At 51.8% G+C, this 18425-nt stretch overlaps 2 protein-coding genes across 24 annotated transcripts in view; one reads left to right on the forward strand and one right to left on the reverse strand.

Annotated features, from left to right (window-relative positions):
* On the forward strand, window positions 1-4185 carry TUFM (Tu translation elongation factor, mitochondrial). The gene is made up of 10 exons (XM_066275553.1): window positions 1-150; window positions 254-448; window positions 884-1050; window positions 1755-1859; window positions 1942-2106; window positions 2249-2381; window positions 2465-2569; window positions 2691-2842; window positions 2930-3049; window positions 3819-4185. The coding sequence occupies exons 1-10, from the start codon at window positions 108-110 to the stop codon at window positions 3990-3992; spliced, it is 1359 nt and encodes a 452-aa protein (XP_066131650.1). The 5' UTR covers window positions 1-107; the 3' UTR covers window positions 3993-4185.
* Window positions 3103-18425, reverse strand: part of ATXN2L (ataxin 2 like) — a 17433-nt gene continuing 2110 nt past the window's right edge. For 3 of the 23 annotated variants that reach the window (XM_066275546.1, XM_066275545.1, XM_066275547.1), the window contains exons 2-23: window positions 18100-18136; window positions 17832-17888; window positions 17679-17750; window positions 17150-17300; window positions 16446-16570; window positions 14896-14987; window positions 14234-14434; window positions 12774-12949; window positions 12512-12622; window positions 11902-12114; window positions 11746-11817; window positions 11435-11505; window positions 10971-11266; window positions 10819-10888; window positions 10263-10409; window positions 10067-10139; window positions 9786-9973; window positions 9319-9448; window positions 9112-9233; window positions 8733-8945; window positions 8330-8573; window positions 7290-8177 (exon numbers count right to left, since the gene is read on the reverse strand). In XM_066275546.1, the coding sequence (XP_066131643.1) occupies window positions 8023-8177; window positions 8330-8573; window positions 8733-8945; window positions 9112-9233; window positions 9319-9448; window positions 9786-9973; window positions 10067-10139; window positions 10263-10409; window positions 10819-10888; window positions 10971-11266; window positions 11435-11505; window positions 11746-11817; window positions 11902-12114; window positions 12512-12622; window positions 12774-12949; window positions 14234-14434; window positions 14896-14987; window positions 16446-16570; window positions 17150-17300; window positions 17679-17750; window positions 17832-17888; window positions 18100-18136 (3016 nt within the window). In that variant the 3' untranslated portion in view covers window positions 7290-8022. Of the gene's footprint in view, window positions 3426-6555; window positions 7207-7289; window positions 8574-8732; window positions 8946-9111; window positions 9234-9318; window positions 9449-9785; window positions 9974-10066; window positions 10140-10262; window positions 10410-10818; window positions 10889-10970; window positions 11267-11434; window positions 11506-11745; window positions 11818-11901; window positions 12115-12511; window positions 12623-12773; window positions 12950-14233; window positions 14435-14895; window positions 14988-16445; window positions 16571-17149; window positions 17301-17678; window positions 17751-17831; window positions 17889-18099; window positions 18137-18425 lie in introns of those variants that run through there. The other 20 variants (XR_010731218.1, XM_066275527.1, XM_066275526.1 and 17 more) reach the window with 20 other exon arrangements.

Genomic DNA, 18425 nt, shown 5'->3' on the forward strand with positions numbered 1-18425 from the left:
CCTTCCGGGTTCTCACTTCCGCCGGAAGTGACCTCCAGGCGCAACTGCCCTCTTAGTGCACGCGCGGGCATCCGCTACCCGGTGCTCGGGGCGTGAGTACGACCACAATGGCGGCCACCACCCTGCTGCGCGCGACGCCCCTCTTCAGCGGTGAGGAGGCGGGGAGGGCAATGGCGGTCCGAGGACACATGGGGGTCGTCTGGAGTGACCCGGCTCGGACTTGCGCTCTGACTCCAAGCCTCTGCCCCGGCAGGTCTCGGCGCCGGCCCGACCCCACTACTGCAGGGCCTGTTGCGGCCGCTGAAGACTTCGGCACTGACCCCCTTTTGCCGGGGCCTGGCCGTGGAGGCCAAGAAGACCTATGTGCGCGACAAGCCCCACGTGAACGTGGGTACGATCGGCCATGTGGACCACGGCAAGACCACACTGACCGCGGCCATAACGAAGAGTAAGCGTGGGTGCATCCAGCAGCGCCCGCTTTGCAGGCAGACCTGGAGTCAGGGAGGTGGGGCCCGCAGAGTGGCTGCTGGAGGTTTAGTGTAGTCCCAGGAGCCAGAACTCCAGTGGGCGGTCGGTTGGCAAATGGACCAGACAGATTTCCCATGAAAATGAAAAGCTTTGTGATGCATAAATTGGGGTACCCTACCGACCTTCTAGCCGTAGGTTAGACCTTAGAGAGACTGTCTCTAAAAAGTCGCTGGGCAGGACTGAAACCCTTCAACGTCTCTTGGACTGGTTACTTCTTCAGGAGGAGTTGAGGGAGGGGCAGTCCTCCCAGGCTGCCTGTAGTTTAAGTGGGAGGGGCCCAGGGGTGTGTCCTGAGACCTGCCTCTACCTCTGGAACTTGAGCTGAGAGCTGTGTTCTCTTCCCTCCACCCATTAGTTTTAGCCGAGGGAGGTGGGGCCAAGTTTAAGAAGTATGAGGAGATTGACAATGCCCCGGAGGAGCGAGCCCGTGGCATCACCATCAATGCAGCTCATGTGGAGTACAGCACTGCTGCCCGCCACTATGCCCACACAGACTGCCCAGGTCACGCAGATTATGTTAAGGTGAGTGCATTGCTGGGGACAGGACCAGGAGCTTCGTTCTGTCAGGAAAGAGGTAGGCTTGTGGGGAGGCATGCCACTTAAAGTGGGTGGTGAGCCTCACTTGTGGTGTGGCGCAGTGGATAGAGAGCATCGACCTGGAATGCTGTGGTCGCCAGTTTGAAGCCCTGGCTTGCCCAGTCAAGGCACCAATGAGAAGCAACTACTACGAGTTGATCCTTCCCGTGCCTGCCCCCTCTTATCTCTCTAAAATCAATAAAACCTACAAACAAATAAATGAATAAATAAAGTGGGTGGTAAGGATATGGCAGAGAAAGGTGAGTCTTGCCTGACCAGGTGGTGGTGCAGTGGATAGAGTGTCAGCCTGGGACACTGAGAATCCAGGTTCAAAACCCCGAGGGTGCTGGCTTGAGTGTGGGCTCAAAGGTTGCTTGCTTGAAGCCCAAGGTCGCTGGCTTGAGCAAAGGATCATTGGCTTGGCTGTAGCCACCCCTGCCCCACTCAAGGCACATATGAAAAAGCAGTCAGTGAAAAACTGAAGTGTCACAATGACGAATTGTTGTTTCTCGTCTCTTTCCCTTCCTGTCTATCTGTCTGTCGCCCCTTAAAAACAAAGAAGTTCTTAACTGCTGTGTTTGGCTAGATAGGTGTGGAGCTGAGGAGGTCACTGACCTAGGCTGATAGTTTTCTCTCTTTACTCGACCTAGAATATGATCACAGGCACTGCCCCCCTTGACGGCTGCATCCTGGTGGTGGCAGCCAATGACGGCCCCATGCCGCAGACACGAGAGCACTTGTTACTGGCCAAGCAGGTATGCAGCGCCTGGGTAGGAGTGGAGGGAGGAGGAATGGGTTGGCGGGCCGCTGCAGATAGCATCTCTTTGCCGTGAGCAGATTGGAGTAGAGCACGTTGTGGTGTATGTGAATAAGGCAGACGCCGTCCAGGACGCCGAGATGGTGGAGCTAGTCGAGCTGGAGATCCGGGAACTGCTCACCGAGTTTGGCTACAAAGGGGAGGAGACCCCAGTCATCATAGGCTCTGCCCTCTGTGCTCTTGAGGTGAGGGCAGGGTCAGGCAAGGGTTGCTGTGGCAGAGGATGGGGCTGGATGAGCATCCGGAGCTATGCTCTGAGTCTGGGGAGTGGGTCTTGGTTAGCAGAATATAAATTTCAGAGGCCTGTCATCCCTGCCCCCCACCCAGCAACGTGACCCTGAGCTAGGCCTGAAGTCTGTGCAGAAGCTGTTGGATGCTGTGGACACCCACATCCCGGTGCCCACCCGGGATCTGGAGAAGCCTTTCCTGCTTCCGGTAGAGTCTGTTTACTCTATTCCTGGTGAGGACCATGCACATGCGCATTCCTGTCCGTCGCAAGAGTCTGGCTCACAGTCCCTGATGTCCTGTCCTGTTCCCTCCTAGGCCGGGGTACGGTGGTGACAGGTACGCTAGAACGTGGCATTTTGAAGAAGGGAGATGAGTGTGAATTCCTGGGACATAACAAGAACATTCGCAGTGTGGTGACAGGTAGAGGAAGAAAGCCTTGACACCCAGGGGTCTGTTCCAGGGTGACCTCTCCCCTTTCAGATCCCTGGTGCCTTCCCTTTGCCCCGGTTACCCTCACCCTCCCTTGTCTCCTCTCTCTGAGGCATTGAGATGTTCCACAAGAGCCTGGAGAGGGCAGAGGCCGGGGATAACCTTGGGGCCCTGGTTCGAGGCCTGAAGCGGGAGGACCTGAGAAGGGGCCTGGTTATGGCCAAACCGGGTTCCATCCGGCCCCACCAGAAGGTGGAGGCCCAGGTGAGGGCTGCAGAGGCTGGGTCGGGCTGGCTGAGATCAGTTTCCCCTAGAGAGGCAGTACTTCTAGCTGCTGGCTCTCTCTTCCAGGTTTACATCCTCAGCAAAGAGGAAGGTGGCCGCCACAAGCCCTTTGTGTCCCACTTCATGCCTGTCATGTTCTCCCTGACTTGGGATATGTCCTGTCGGGTCATCTTGCCTCCAGGGAAGGTATGGTGGGTCAAGGGATGTGAAGGAATCCTTTTTGTTTGTTTTTAAAGATTTTATTGATTATAGAGGGGAAGGAGCAAGAAGTATCAACTTATAGTTGCTTCACTTTAGTTGTTCATTGGTTGCTTATTATGTGTGCCTTCACCGGGCAAGCCCAGGGTTTTAAACCCGCGACCTCAGGGTTCCAGGTTGACGCTTTATCCACTGCGCCTCCAGTCCAGGTGGAACGCCCTTTATATTCGGTCTGCTTCAGTGTCACAGATGTGTGCAGCAGTGTGGTGCAGAGATGCTGGCTGATGATGTAGAAGAAGCGAGTGACGGAAGGGTCTGGACCAGTGGATTTAGAAGGAGGGAGGGAGTCCTCATCCAGTGTTCCCTATGTTGAAATAGATTAAGAACTTAGCTAATTAGCATTTACCCAGAAAGACTTCCTGGAAAAGATTTCTTCTTGAGAGTTTCAAAAAAAAAAACAAAACACACACACACACACACACAACCCTCCCCCCATGGCTAAGAAGCCTGCACAACCCAAAATTTCCTCAGCATTTTCCCTCACACACGTACTTTAGAAACACTGATGAGTGGTTCTTTTTTTTTTTTTTGCCTTGATGTATCCTGTTTGCATCTGCCTGGCAGCTGGGATGAAGCTCTCCCCAGAAAGAATAATCATTCTGCTGCATTTTCGCAGTCCTGTGCCTTGTAGACAGCCAGCAGTCGGAATGAAGGCTCCCTGAAGGCCATGCATGGTCCCTGTTTCTGCCTTCTCCAGGAGCTTGCCATGCCCGGGGAGGACCTGAAGCTGACCCTGATCCTGCGGCAGCCAATGATCTTAGAAAAGGGCCAGCGTTTTACTCTGCGAGATGGCAACCGGACCATTGGCACCGGCCTCGTCACTGAGACGCCAGTCATGACTGAGGAGGACAAGAACATCAAGTGGAGTTGAGTGTGGACCTGTGCTCAGGCCCATTCATGTTCAGGGCTGTGCTGGCCAGTATTCCCTCGTGCTTCTGATGCCCCGTCCCAGGGCACAGGCTGCAGCCTAGCAGAGTTGCAGCGAGACTGACACTTCCCCTGGCCAGAAGGGGCCACGTGGCCTGCCAGGTGAGGTAGGTCAATAAACTGCTCTGTGAATAATAGTAAGCTAGCCTGGGTCTTGTGTCATTTGGAAGGAGGGGGCGTACCACTTGAAGCCAGCACCATTTGTATAGTTACTAGGTATTTAATGTCTAGCCACTCTTGTTTAAGCTGATACTGAGGACTCTATCTTACCTTTTAGAACCAGCACTTAGCACCTAAGAACTACTTTATTAACACTTACTCTGTATTTGATATGGTGTCGCCATTAATTCCAAAAAGGCTCGAGATGTTGTAGAATCAAGGTTTCACTTTTAATATTTCAGATTTAAAGAGAAAAATGCTGTGTATCAAATATATAGGAAATAAAAGTGCTGAGATTTATTTATTTTTTACAGGGACAGAGAGAGTCAGAGAGAAGGATAGACAGGGACAGGCAGACAGGAACGGAGATGAGAAGCATCAATCATCAGTTTTTCGTTGCGACACCTTAGTTGTTCATTGACTGCTTTCTCATATGTGCCTTGACCGCGGGCCTTCAGCAGACTGAGTAACCCCTTGCTCGAACCAGCGACCTTGGGTCCAAGCTGGTGAGCTTTTTGCTCAAGCCAGATGAGCCTGCGCTCAAGCTGGCGACCTCGGGGTCTCGAACCTGGGTCCTCCTGCATCCCAGTCCGACGTTCTATCCACTGTGCCACCTGGTCAGGATGAGTAGGTTTTTAAAAATTGAAATGACTGACCAGGATGCTGACTTGAAACAAGAGAAAAGGTAACCTTCAGCAGGATTAATGGACATGCCTTTTAAACGTGGATCCTGGCAGATGAGTGTATTCCAGACGGCCTGACAAGCAGCCTGAGGGAGGCTCTCCAATGTGAGCTGTTCTGTGAAGCTCAGAACCCAGTCTGACTGCTAAGAACTTAAGGCAGGTTTGTTTTATCCTCATTGTCCAAGGAGAGGCTGAAAGGTTTCACGGGAATTCCTGACGAGGGAATAGGAATCCCTTTCAACTTTGACATTTCTGCTCTTAGGAGCAAGGGAAGGTAAAACCAATCTGCAATTCATCCTTAAAGCATCAAAAGTACTGGGTGGTAACACCTGCATTTATATCTATTAGTATAAGGTCTACCGGAAAATTCAGTCCATTTTTGGAATAAAACAAAATACAAATTTTTCTTACCGTCAATAAACTTTATTAAGTAATATAATTGTCATTATTATTAATGATTTCTTGCCAGTGTGAGGGCAATTTGTATATCCCATTTTTGAAAAATGTTTTTTTTGTATTTTTCTGAAGTTGGGAACGGGGAGGCAGTCAGACTTCCGCATGCGCTCGACCAGGATCTACCCAGCATGCCCACCAGGGGGCGTTGCTCTGCCGCAACCAGAGCCATTCTAGCACCTGAGGCAGAGGCCACAGAGCCATCCTCAGCGCCCAGGCCAACTTTGCTCCAATGGAGCCTTGGCTGCGGGAGGGGAAGAGAGAGACAGAGAGGAAGGGGGGGGGGGGTGAAGCAGATGGGTGCTTCTCGTGTGCCCTGGCCGGGAATCGAACCCGGGACTCCTGCACGTCAGGCTGACGTTCTATCAGTGAGCAAACTGGCCAGGGCCAAATGTTTTATCTTTTGATGTGAAAAATTGAACCAGTGCTTGTTTGGTATCTTCTTCATTTTTGAATTTTTTGCCCTTCAAAAAATTTTGTAAGGACAAAAACCAGTGATAGTCGTAGGGTGCTAAGTCCGTGGAATATGGTGGATGCAACAGACATGCTTCTGTAGCATTTCTTCCTTGTTGAAATGCATAAAAATTAGTGGCGTAAATGAACTTTATCAGTAGCCATGGGTACACTATCGCTTCACACATAAGACTAACGTGAAACAACTTTGTTTTAGTTAATTTGCTACATATGTATACATTAAGTGATAAAAAGAGGCACACATGCGCTAAATAAACGTGCTTACGTGTCGAAACTTGTGATAGAAACAGACAGAACTTTCCGGTAGGCCTTATTTTAGAGACCCATTTCTTTATCTGCAATCTTATTTAGAGGAAGAGGAGAGATGAGAAGCATCAACTCATAGTTCGCTGACTGCTTTCTCATGTGTGCTTTTTTTGGGGCAGGGGTCTAGACCAGCCAGCCAACTTGGGCTTGAAGCCAGTCACCGCAGTTCTTCCAACCTGGGTCCTGGGTCCTTAGCATTCCAGGGTGATGCTCACCACCGCCTGGTCAGGCTTCATGTGCACTTCAAACACCCTCAGCCCAACTGAGGCTTTCCTGCCGCTGCTCACTGCTGCTCACTGCCCAGCGTCAGTCGACATCCCACAGCTCTTCAGTCCCCTCTCACTCCCTCCCACCCCCACCCCATGCCCACCAGGTTTCAGATCTTCAGTCTGGGAATTTTCCCAGTTATCTAACCTTCGTTCTCCCAGTCCTGGTCTCAGCTGATTTTCTCTGGCCTAGGTCAGAGCTGAAGTCCCCCTGCCTAACATCGAGCACCAGTCTCCTCCTTCAACTACAAGGTGAAATCATCTCCACAGACAAGGAAACCAAGGCCAGGTCTGAGGAACAATTCAAAATGCTGCCTTGAACAAAAACACCAGGAGCCTGAGTTTTTCTACACCCCCATGCTTGGCTCGTCCTGCCCACAGACCCTCGTTTAGCTCCAGCCCCTACCCAGCCCTCTGCCCCACTGCAGCTGCGTCTTTGTAGGTCTCCCTACAATGAAGACCTCTTGCCAGTCAGGCCTTCATTTCTAGGGACCACACGTGCTCAAGTTTTTCAGTGTCAAGAGGAACGCTTACTTCGTGAGGACCAATTTTGAGGTGAGAAGTCACTGGGAGGTTAGGTGCCCAGTGTGGCAGAGCCAGGACAGTATCCTGAGGCTGTACTGCCTGCCACACCTGCCCCACCTCAGAGCCACAGCTTACCATATTTAAGCCCGAGAGCTACACAGCCTTGGCTGCACAGCGGTTTGCTGGAGCTTTGTCCCAATGCAGCAGGTTACAGGTTTGACCCCTGGTCAGGGCACACACAGTAATCAACCAATGAACGCATGGCTGGGTAGATCAGTCTCTCTCCCTTTCTCTAAAATCAATCAATAAAAAATAAAAGTTGAAAGCTACAATCTTACTCTATTCTCTAAAGAGGAAAACTACAGGCAGGTTAAGTTAGTTTAAAATTTTATTTTTTTTAAATTTTTTTTTAATATTTTTACGTAATAAAAAGTAAAAGTCCTTGTCCAACCATCCTGTGGGGCATCTGTCTCTCACGCAGGTCACTCAAGTTAATGGGGAATAAAGAACAGGGGGCCCAAGTCTTGACATTATAAATAATAGAAAATAAAAGATCTTCTGTCTCCAGCGGAGGATAAGAAGATGGGAGGGAGATAAGGCGGGGACGGGCAGGGGCAGAGCAGGAACCCCCACCCCCGCTGGACCCTGGCCCACCCACTCTGAAGCCTCTCCCATTCAAGGTGCTTGGCAGGAATTCCCCAGCTCCCCCAGGGGAGAGGGGAGGTTGGGGGCTGGGACTGGTCCGAGCTGCTGGGGGAAGAGACTTAGATCACTCTTCCCTCCAATTCATGGAGGTCTCAGGTCGCGGCCAGGACAATCTTCAGTTCCCCGGGGGGTGGAAGGGGAGCTGCTGGGAGGGATGAGATTGAACTGGTTGGAGGGGAAAGAGAAGAGAGCAGGAGCATTAGAACCCAAGCAGCTGTCCCTGCATCCATTGCTGTCCAGCGTGGGGGCGGGGTAGTTTGGGCAGGAACGGCCTCCTCAAGGTGCCTCGGGGCTGTCGGAAGCACGGATCACTTTCCCAGTGAGCCAGAGCCCTTCCTCGTGTGCCCAGCTCAGCCCCCCACACCCCAGCCTGGCCCTGTCTGCTGCGCTGACCTTACCTCGGCTAAGTCAGGAGACAGTCGGGGTCACTGAGAGCTGGGGAGGCAGTGGGGAGGGGGGCTGCTGGATCACAACTGAGCGAGGACGGAGGGAAGCAAAGGACAGAGCCAGGAGCAAGCCCCTGGCGGCGGCGACTGTGGCTTCTGCCCACCCTACATACTTCACAGACAGGTGCAGGTCGGCAGGCGCCCTGTGGGACAGCCCTGCCTCCAAGACCCCTCATCACTCCCCACCCAGAACCCGTGCATCCTGCCCCACCTGCAGCCCATCAGCTCTTCCATGCCAAATCCCCCCAGCTAACGAGAACTCACGAATCCTGTCATCGGCTCCTCCTGGAAATCCAGGCGCCTGGCCGGGCTGCTCACCTTGGGGGTGTCCGATGTAGGGGTAGGGTGAGGGTGTGGAAGCTGAGAGTGCAGGCACCCCGCTCTGGGGCACCGCGCCTTGGGGGGGGCCCCCATGGCTCTGGGGTGGGTGCAGCAGCATCACCTGGGGCGGGTGGGGAGCCCCAGGGTGTGGGGGCGGGGCTGCTGTAATTCCAGTTTGGACATGGGCCTGCGGAAGACAGAAAGCAGCTGGGAGCGCCACTACCGAGTGCCCTGCATTGGAGCACGCAGTAGGGTCACACCAGGGACTCCTGGGAACGGGACTACCCAGGGCTCAGGTCCTCATGGCAGAACAGAGCCAGCCAAAGCAGGTTCCGCGGGCCCTTACCTGGGTGACATGGGCCATGTTGGGGAAGCCGTGGGGCAGCTGCTGGTGGGCATGGATGGCATACACAGCGGCTGGCTGGGGGAAGCTGCTCTGGGGGGACTGCGCAGAAGGCCCCGGCGGCAGAGAGGGTGGCGTGCCCGTCAGGGCCCCTGGGTGGTACAGATTCTGCTGTGGCTGTCCACTGCCCAGGTGTGGGGCCTGCCCTGCCTGGTGCTGTCGGGGAGGGGGGGAGGGGAAGGATGAGTGCCATCCCCTCCTCCGGTACCCAAGCCTTCTGGCCTGCTAACCCCACCCTGATATTCTCCACTGGGGAATACTCCAAGCTCTACCTCCTTTTACCCACTCCTGCCCAACCACTCGGATCCCCCACGGCAGGCACCTGGACAGGACTGGGGGCTGCATGCTGGGACTGTGGCTGGCTCCCAGTAGGCGTGGTGGCCGGCTGCGGCTGGTGGGCATGGAGCTGCGTGGCATGGTGTGGGTAGGACTGGTGGACAGTGGCTGCCGCGGGAAGGGGAAAGAGAATCAGTGCCGGGCACACCCAAGGGAGCAGAGGCCCAGCCTGGGGGGGAGGGCCAGAACTCACCATAAAGGGCTTGGGGGGTGGGCTGCTCTGCAGAAGGGTACTGAGGGGTGGACGACGACACGATGGCCTGGGGATGGCTCCCCGATGTCAGCATGCGCGGGTTGCTTTGAAGCATGGGGGCAAATACCGGCTGAAGTGGCAAGGAGAGAAGGGTCGGCACAGCGGAAGACGCGGAAGGCAGGACCTCTGCACAGCACTGCGCTGGCCGGTCCCTGCTCCCTTGCTGGGCGTTCACAACAGCCTAACTACGCAGATGCTGTTCTACCAACACTTTTAATAGAGAAAATACACTAAGGCGTGGGTGTTGAAGTGCCTTGCAACAGGCCCTACAGAGCCAGGGCCAAAGCCCGCCTGACACCACTGTCCAGAACACTGCCTGCCTCTCACCCAGCCAGAATGTGGGTGGAGCTGGGGCCGCTAGCAGGGCTTCTGTATCCCCAAGTTCCTTCCGGGTGGGCGGCAGTCACCTGGGAGGGGTAGTGGGCCATGGGCTGCATCATGGCGGGCTGGCCTGGGAACTGCTGTGGGTTGTAGGGGATGTAAGAAGAGTAAGGTGTGGCAGCCACCAGAGGGGGGCCGGCAGCGGCGGCAGCCTGCATCATCGGAGGGGCTGAGGCTGGCTGGTGTTGGTCCGAGCGCTGGGGGGGCAGGGAGCCTGGGGGTGGGGGTAAGAGAGTACGGAGCTCAAGCTCCATCTGCCAGGAAGCAGTGGGCAGCCATCCCCACGGCCCCTCCCAACTCTGCTCACCTTTCGCTCCCCGGTACTTGCCCTGCTGTCCAGGCACTGAGTTGGAGACAGGATATGGATACATCTGAGGTGCCTAGGAACAAGAACACAAATGAGGCTGAATGACATGTTACAAATGCTCAGGACAGGCCTGGCCCGGCCTTCTGCCAGCCCAACCAGACCTCTTCCCCTGGGCTCACCCGGTCTCTTCCCCTACCTGAACAGCTGGTCCCATGTGGATCTGAGGTATGTAGGATATGTACTGGGGGCTATACAGCCCGCTCTGGCCTGCTGTCAGCACCGGGATAGAGGGAGTAGAATGAGTCCGGGGCCCCGGAGAAGTCGGAGTACTGGTGGACTTGTTCTTTGAGACAAAGGAAAATGTATATAAAATACCTTACAGTTTCTGTCTCCCACAGCAACCCCCTTGCTGACGGCCACAGCATTTACAGGGGGAGTGCTGTGGGCCAAACATTCTATACTCTTATCTTGATTAAGCCTCATATCATATCCTATGGAATAGACACAAATTATAGGTGACAAAACAAATTAAGTAGCTTGTCATAAAGCTTATAAATACAAAAGTTCAAGCCAAGTCAGTAGGCCCAAATGAAGCCTAGGCTCATAAGGATCACACTCAGACACTCCCTGGGCCAATGCCAAGTCTCAGAAACCCACCGATGCTGGTCGGGCACATCGCAATCCCTTGACACCACCCTGAAACAGGTCCGTTTTCCCAAACCAGCCCGACCGCGCCACTCTCCCAATCTCACCACAGACAGCAGAGGCTTTGTGGGGTTGAATTCCTTGGCATTAGGATTTAATGTTGACTTCTTCACTTGTCTATGAGAGAAAAATAAAGTAACCCTCCAAGGCTTGCCCTCATCACCTGACACCTGCCCTGCTCCACCCCCGCTCCACCTACTCAGCAACAGGGCCCTCGTCCTTGTCGTCTCCCTTGATGAGGCCCACTGGGGGGCTGCCGGCTTGGCTTGGGCAAGGTGGTGGCGGCTGATCTGGCCCTTCGGTGCCTCCTGCTGGTGGCAGGGGTGCTTTGTCCTCTTTATCCAATATGGACTCTGTCTTAGAAGAGCCTGGGGACCCCAAGGGCTCTGAAGTCAACAGAACATCAACTTCCTTCTCCTTCCCTTTGGCCTCCTCCTTTAAGATCCGGGGAGGAAAAGGGTCCAGACTGATCTCGGGAGAACTACTGGGCTGAAGCTGGAAGGAGAGAGTCACACGTACAACACTGGGCCAGACGTCAGGCCCTGCTTGCCTCCACCCTTGTTCCATCTCCCCTAGCCCACCCTGTCCTGTGCCTTCCACCAGCCCACACGCCCACTGCACCCTCACTGTTCACATCTCAGCTCACTCCCACACTTCTCTCACCTTAAACTGGGCCCCAAACTTTCTCAGTTCTTCCAGCTGAAAGCGTTTCTGTTCATTCTGAAGGCCAGGGACTATAAGAAACAGTAAAAAAGAAAACATCCATTTCTTTTCTCAAAGGTGGCTACATGGTACCATCAAGCCCACAGAACAAAACAACAAAAACAAAAAACAGGAGTTTCTGAGAATCTTGTTAAAAGAAGTTAGGGTCAAAGGTCTAACAAACATTGTTTTTGAGTCCCAACAACTTTCCTAACTGAAACCCTCTCCTAATCAAAGAGGCAATAGACTTTAGCAGGAAAAAAAATCCTCACCTTTCCCAGATATCCGGGACAGCTCCTGGGATTCCAGAGTTCTCCCAGGTTCCTTGATGGCAAGTTCTTTTACTGAGCAAGAAGAGAAGATGGTCTGAAGGTCTCTCTTCCAAGAACCTTCATACTGTCCACAGCCCTCAACCACCTGGCTCTTACCATCTGCAGGGCAGAGTGAGATCTTTGGAGAAGCTGGGGAAAGAGAGCCTACTCCAGGGTCCACAACCGATGATGTCACAGGGATGGGAGCTGAAGAGGTCGGTACTGCTGATCCGATGGGAGGCTCAGGACAGGAAGCCGAGACTGGGGCAGGGGCGGCTGACTTGGGAGAGCGTGGGGGGTACATCCGGCCCACTGGAAGAAAAGGAAAAGCTGTACAATGGTTACTGCAGGTCAATCTGCAGTAGGTAGAAAGGACTTACTAAAAACACCAAGTTTATATACTTCTTACACACAAGGCCACAAACCTAAATGCCTAAAGGGCAAGGCAGGTAATAAGTAGGTAAAATGGCTTCATCAGCATCATGAAAGACTTTAAGGGGTGGTTACGATCAGTTCCAGCCAACCAAAGCTATTAGCAAGACAGGTCCGTGTCGGAGGAACTTCTGTATTTCAACAGAAATTAGAAATTTCCAAGCATAACCCCCCTCCCCAAATACCTTGCACATCCTCAAACAGTCTCTCACCCCAGCATTCCAACAACTGACGTTATTTATATTCCTCTACCAATCTCTACCCATTTCTCCATATAAGACTACTGAAATTTTACCTGCAGAAGGGGGTGGAACAGAGGCTTCTCCAGAAGGCCTAGTGCTGGGTGAAGACAGAGTCTTGGCACCTCTCATAGGCCGCTGTGCCTTAGGGGACATGCGAGAAGGGCCTATTTTTTTTTAAAGATGGGAAAGAAGAGGCAAAGTATCCGCCATTACATTACCACCATCGATCCACCATCCTTCCAACCCTTCTAAGTCCTCCCAGTTACCCTTCCCACCCCTTTCCTGCTCCCCACAAAAGTCTGCTTCACAACTCACCTCCATTAATACCACGTGCCTCAGAGCCCGGGCCAGGGCTGCTACTGTCAAGATGGTGAGGTCCGCGAGGTGGCAAAGAGCTAAGGCCAGGCCGGCCGCCCCGAGAACTACTGCAACGAACTCCTCCCCGGGGACCTTCTCGAACTCGCTGGGGTAGCGGGATATACTTTCCCTCCCTGGGGGTGCAGGGAAGGAAGGGTTCAAATGAGGTCAAGCAGCCGCAAAACCCACTTTGGAAAGATAAAGCCCTTCCTTCTAAAGTCCACATTCCACACACACACACACACACACACACACACACACACACATCCTCTCTCTCTCTCTCTGTCTCTCTACCTGGCTCCAGCTTTTTGCACTACCCCACTTAAAGATCTGTCCTGTTTAACATTCTATGGCTACAGGCTTATGACTTTATGCTGTGTCAACCCTGACTGAAACAACCAGGCTAGTGCCCCACGATGCTACCGCTCCTGACCTATGAGAAAAACAGTATGCATATCTCACTATAGATAAAGCGCATCCTTTACAAGATACAGATCATCCCATACAGTTTGATTTCTTTTCACAGAATAGGACAAACATATAGACCAATATGCATAGGAAAAAAGAGAACATATATCAAAACTCTGATGCCTGGCCAGGCAGTGGCGCAGTGGATAGAGCGTCGGACTGGGATGCGAAAGGACCCAGGTTCAAGACCCCAAGGTTGCTGGCTCAAGCAAGGGGTTACTCGGTCTGCTAAGGCGGTCAAGGCACATATGAGAAAGCAATCAATGAACAACTAAGGTGTTGCAAGAAAAACTGATGATTGATGCTTCTCATCTCTCTCCATTCCAGTCTGTCTGTCCCTATCTATCCCTCTGACTTCCTGTCTCTGTAAAAAACAACAACAACAACAAAAAAAACCCTCAGCCCTGGCCGGTTGTCTCTGGTAGAGCGTCGGCCTGGCGTGCAGGAGTCCCGGGTTCGATTCCCGGCCAGGGCACACAGGAGAAGCGCCCATCTGCTTCTCCACCCCTCCCCCTCTCCTTTCTCTCTGTCTCTCTCTTCCCCTCCCGCAGCCGAGGCTCCATTGGAGCAAAGATGGCCCGGGCGCTGGGGATGGCTCCTTGGCCTCTGCCCCAGGCGCTAGAGTGGCTCTGGTCGCAGCAGAGCGACGCCCCGGAGGGGCAGAGCTTCGCCCCCTGGTGGGCGTGCCACGTGGATCCCAGTCGGGCGCATGCGGGAGTCTGTCTGTCTCTCCCCGTTTCCGGCTTCAGAAAAATACAGAAAAAAACCCCCCTCAAATTTCTTACTATGAACAAATCACTTAACCACTACATTTCCATCTTTCAAAACAGAAAGTGGGAATAACGATTTATTAACCTACACCTCACATGGCTGTGAGGCTTAAAACTAGGGTGTAGAAAACTCCTGCCCTAGAGAGAGAGCCCCAACCACATCAGGCTGCCCGCAGTCACCTGGACACCAAGCTGGGGCTCTCCCGCCCGGAGCCCTGTCGCTGGACGGCACTGTGCTTCTCCTCCTCGGTGCGCCCGTCGTCGTTCTCCATGGCGATCCGCAGGCGGTACTGGGGGCTCGACTCAATCTCTCGAGCCAGCTGGGCGGCACGCAGCTCCCGCTGACGAAACTCCTCCGAGTTGTCCTTCTCTAGGGGCACCCTACGGTACCACCAGACACCGTCACAGAGCCAAGGGACAAAATGGAAAAAAGGAAAAGCATGACTACAAGCTCAAGTATGGGTGTTAGAGCCCTTCAACAACTCTGCATATATTTAATGGAATCTACTAGGGCCCAGACAGAGCAGCACGGCACCTCTGTATCTGGAAGACACACAAATATTTAAGTACGTTTTAAGCTCTAGTGCAGCGGTTCTCAACCTGTGGGTCGCGACCCCGGCGGGGGTCGAACGACCAAAACACAGGGGTCGCCTAAAGCCATCGGAAAATACATATTAAATATGGAATCCACATTAAAAGAAAGCCTTTGAGCAGTCCAAACACACAATATGAGTGGAGAGAGGCCACGTGAACACCCAGAACAAAAGACACGCTTCACTCAGAGTTTCTGTTAGTGACCCAGGTCTCGAACTGTACCACACTGGGAGTACCAAGACACTCACGTGTAAGATGAGAGACTGCTATCATAGGTGGTCTTGACTCCATAGTTCTCCTCATTGAACTTGAACATTTCATTGGGGTCCCATCCATTGGACTAGGGGGAAGAAGGAGAATGTTTTAAAACCCAGTAAGAAAAGCAACAATGACCTATCATTAAAAACTTAAAAACTGAAGTCTCAGGACCTAACAAGTCCATTTCCAGGTTTATATCCCAGAGAAATTCTGGTATATGTACATGGGATACACATTCTAAAAATTCAGTAAAGCAACAGTGCAAAAAAACCACAAAACAGGAAAAAAATAAAACACCACTTGTTGGGTATACATGGATGGTATGTAAATAAAATAGTACAAAACAGCCTGACCAGGGGCGGCACAGTGGATAGAGCGTTGGACTGGGATGCATAGGACCCAGGTTTGAGACCCCGAGGTCACCAGCTTGAGCGCCGGCTCATCTGGCTTGAGCAAAAAGCTCACCAGCTTGGACCCAAGGTCGCTGGCTTGAGCAAGGGGTTACTCGGTCTGCTGAAGGCTCGCGGTCAAGGCACATATGAGAAAGCAATCAATGAACAACTAAGGTGTCGCAATGAAAAACTGATGATTGATGCTTCTCATCTCTCTCTCTGTTCCTGTCTATCTCTCTCTCTGACTCTGTCTCTGTAGAAATAAATAAAAAATAGTACAAAACAGTTAAAAGCAATGAACTGGATGTATGTAGCAACAGGAAACATTAAAAAACAAGCAGAGGCCCTGGCCGGTTGGCTCAGCGGTAGAGCGTCGGCCTGGCGTGCGAGGGACCCAGGTTCGATTCCCGGCCAGGGCACATAGGAGAAGCGCCCACCTGCTTCTCCACCCCCCCCCCCCACACTCCTTCCTCTCTGTCTCTCTCTTCCCCTTCCGCATCCGAGGCTCCATTGGAGCAAAGATGGCCTGGGCGCTGGGGATGGCTCCTTGGCCTCTGCCCCAGGCGCTAGAGTGGCTCTGGATGCAACAGAGCGACGCCCTAGAGGCGCAGAGCATCGCCCCCTGGTGGGCAGAGCTTCGCCCCTGGTGGGCGTGCCGGGTGGATCCCGGTCGGGCGCATGTGGGAGTCTGTCTGACTGTCTCTCCCCGTTTCCAGCTTCAGAAAAATACAAAACAAGCAGAAAAAGTAAATAAGTAAATTCTTGTGCAAATTAAACAGCAAAATAATGCATTCACTCATGAGAAACTTTAAATGATTCATAGCAGCTGTTTTTTCAAAAGGGAAATGGGCTTCCCTTGTGTCTATTACACTCTCTATATAATATGTGTCTATTATACTTTTCAGTTTGGGGGGAAAGATGACTTGAAGCAAACATTAAGTTTCAAATCGTAGATGGTGAGAGAGAACAGGTACCTTTGCTATCTCCTGTACCTTTCCATCTGGAATCTGTCACAAACAGCCAAGAGTAAAGAATTTCTCTCCCCCCTCCCCAGAAGCAACCTGGTCCAAGAATGACATTAGTGTCAATAACCACACTCTGACAGCAGAGCCACCCAGCCCTCGGGGTCTCGGGGAAGGACACTGTACCATATCAGACTCGAGGTCGTAGTCATCACTGTTGCTGTCGCCCCCTTCCCAGCGCTGCAGCACCTTCTCTTTGTGTTCCCCGTTCACCTTTGAGTTCATGGCAATGGCCGAGTCAGTGAACTTGTCTGTGAAGGCAGAGTGGAAGATCAGGAGTTGCATACTTCACAGGCTTTCTTCCAATACCCCTTCCCTGCCCACAAGTTGTTCACAAGCAAAGTTTATGCGTGCCAGGCTTTGGGGGTGGGGACAGGCAGGCACACTGTAAAAAGCCTCATCTCAATAGTTTATAAGCAGCAAGGAGTTAGAAAACAAGAACCACAATATAGGCCAAATTCATCCCACTTTATTTGATATCAAGACATGTTCTGAAGAAGAAAAATCCAGGCCCTGGCCGGGTGGTTCAGTGAATAGAGCATTGTCCCAGTGTGCTAAGGTCATGGGTCGGATCTGTGGTCAGGGCACATGTGAGAAGCAACCAATGAGTGCACAACTAAATAAAACTACTAAGTGAAATAAGTTGATGCTTCTCTCTAACTCCTTCTTTCTTAAGTCAATGGAAAAATTATAAAAGAAAAATAAAAAATCCAGTCAGCCTATTCCTCAGGAAAAAAGACAGTTAAGTGGGTAGTTAAGGGAGTGAATCAAGCCATCATGTAACTGCTCTCTGCTCAGAGTGGGCCTGACATAATATCCGGGCACAATACCTTTAGTGGCATAATTGAAGTCAACGTTTCGGAAGTGGACAAGCATGACATCACTTGGCTTAAACACCATGGTGTCCACAATGTCTTCCCGACGAGGGCCACCCACTGGCTCGGGTGCTTTCCGGTGCACAGCGTCGACCGCCAGTTCAAACTAAAACAGTCCCATTGCCCGACATGCACGGGTCAGTATCCAGAAACACGAGGGAAAAACTATGACTATTCTTCTCCTACCCTTTCTCTCAACTTTTCCCAGCATCATATATAACGTCTTCTCAGTATCAACCACAGTACTTAGCAAAAATCCCCAAATTAAACTGACATTTTAAAATTTAAGCATTTTTACGTTGAAGTAGCCCTCACATTATAGACTCAAGTCCTTCCCTGCCTGCAGCACCACTCCAGCACATCATGCACACAGACACGAGCAGCGGCCACAATCTCATCCAACACCACTCACTCTTCAACAAGCGCCTTCCTTCTCTTCTCTTTCCACGCAACTCCCGAAATTAGCTATGTTGGGTAAACTGACCTTTGAGCTCAGAGTCTTGAAGATACCTTCATAGGTGGTACCATTCTTCACCTTTACATCACAAGTGGAGCCCTAAGAGAGCGAGAAAAATAAGTCTCCAGCAAACAGGCGTATTACATCCTCAGACAACGTAGGGATTAGGTACTCACTTACCACAACAGCTGTAAGGAAATGCAGCATTCTGGAATTGTTGTAGACACCCTCAAACACCTGTCAGTAACATAAAAGGGAGAAATAAATAGGTGTAGGTTTACACCTCACCTTCCTTCTAAATGTCCACACTCCACATACACCCAACCTTGTTCTGTGCTGAGTGAGCCTTCTGTCCTCCTGAACTCAAGTGACTATTCCTACATGCAATCTGTTCTGTATGTTTTTACATATAAGTCTTTTAACTCTGTTCTTTGAGGGGGGCACTCACCGGTGACTGTGGGGGTCCCTTTCCTGTGCTTTGTCCCCTATAAAAGGAAACAAAAAACTAGTTACTTAAATCTATTCAATCTCTCTTACACAATTTCAAAGGACTTGGTATCCTAGAACAACATAACACATGAAAAGACTTATCTTGTTACAGTTAAATTTCAAACTCTCACCTTATAGAGGAAAAAGGCATCATAAACCAGTAAACACATTTCATCCAAATGCCAGTAAAACAGATCTCAATCAATAACTGCTGTCTCACTTTCTCCAAAGGGCCAGGGCTGCATGCTTTCAAAAGACCAATGCTACAGTATTTGACAACTAATA

Source organism: Saccopteryx bilineata, chromosome 4, assembly GCF_036850765.1.
Source record: "Saccopteryx bilineata isolate mSacBil1 chromosome 4, mSacBil1_pri_phased_curated, whole genome shotgun sequence".
NCBI lineage: Eukaryota > Metazoa > Chordata > Mammalia > Chiroptera > Emballonuridae > Saccopteryx > Saccopteryx bilineata.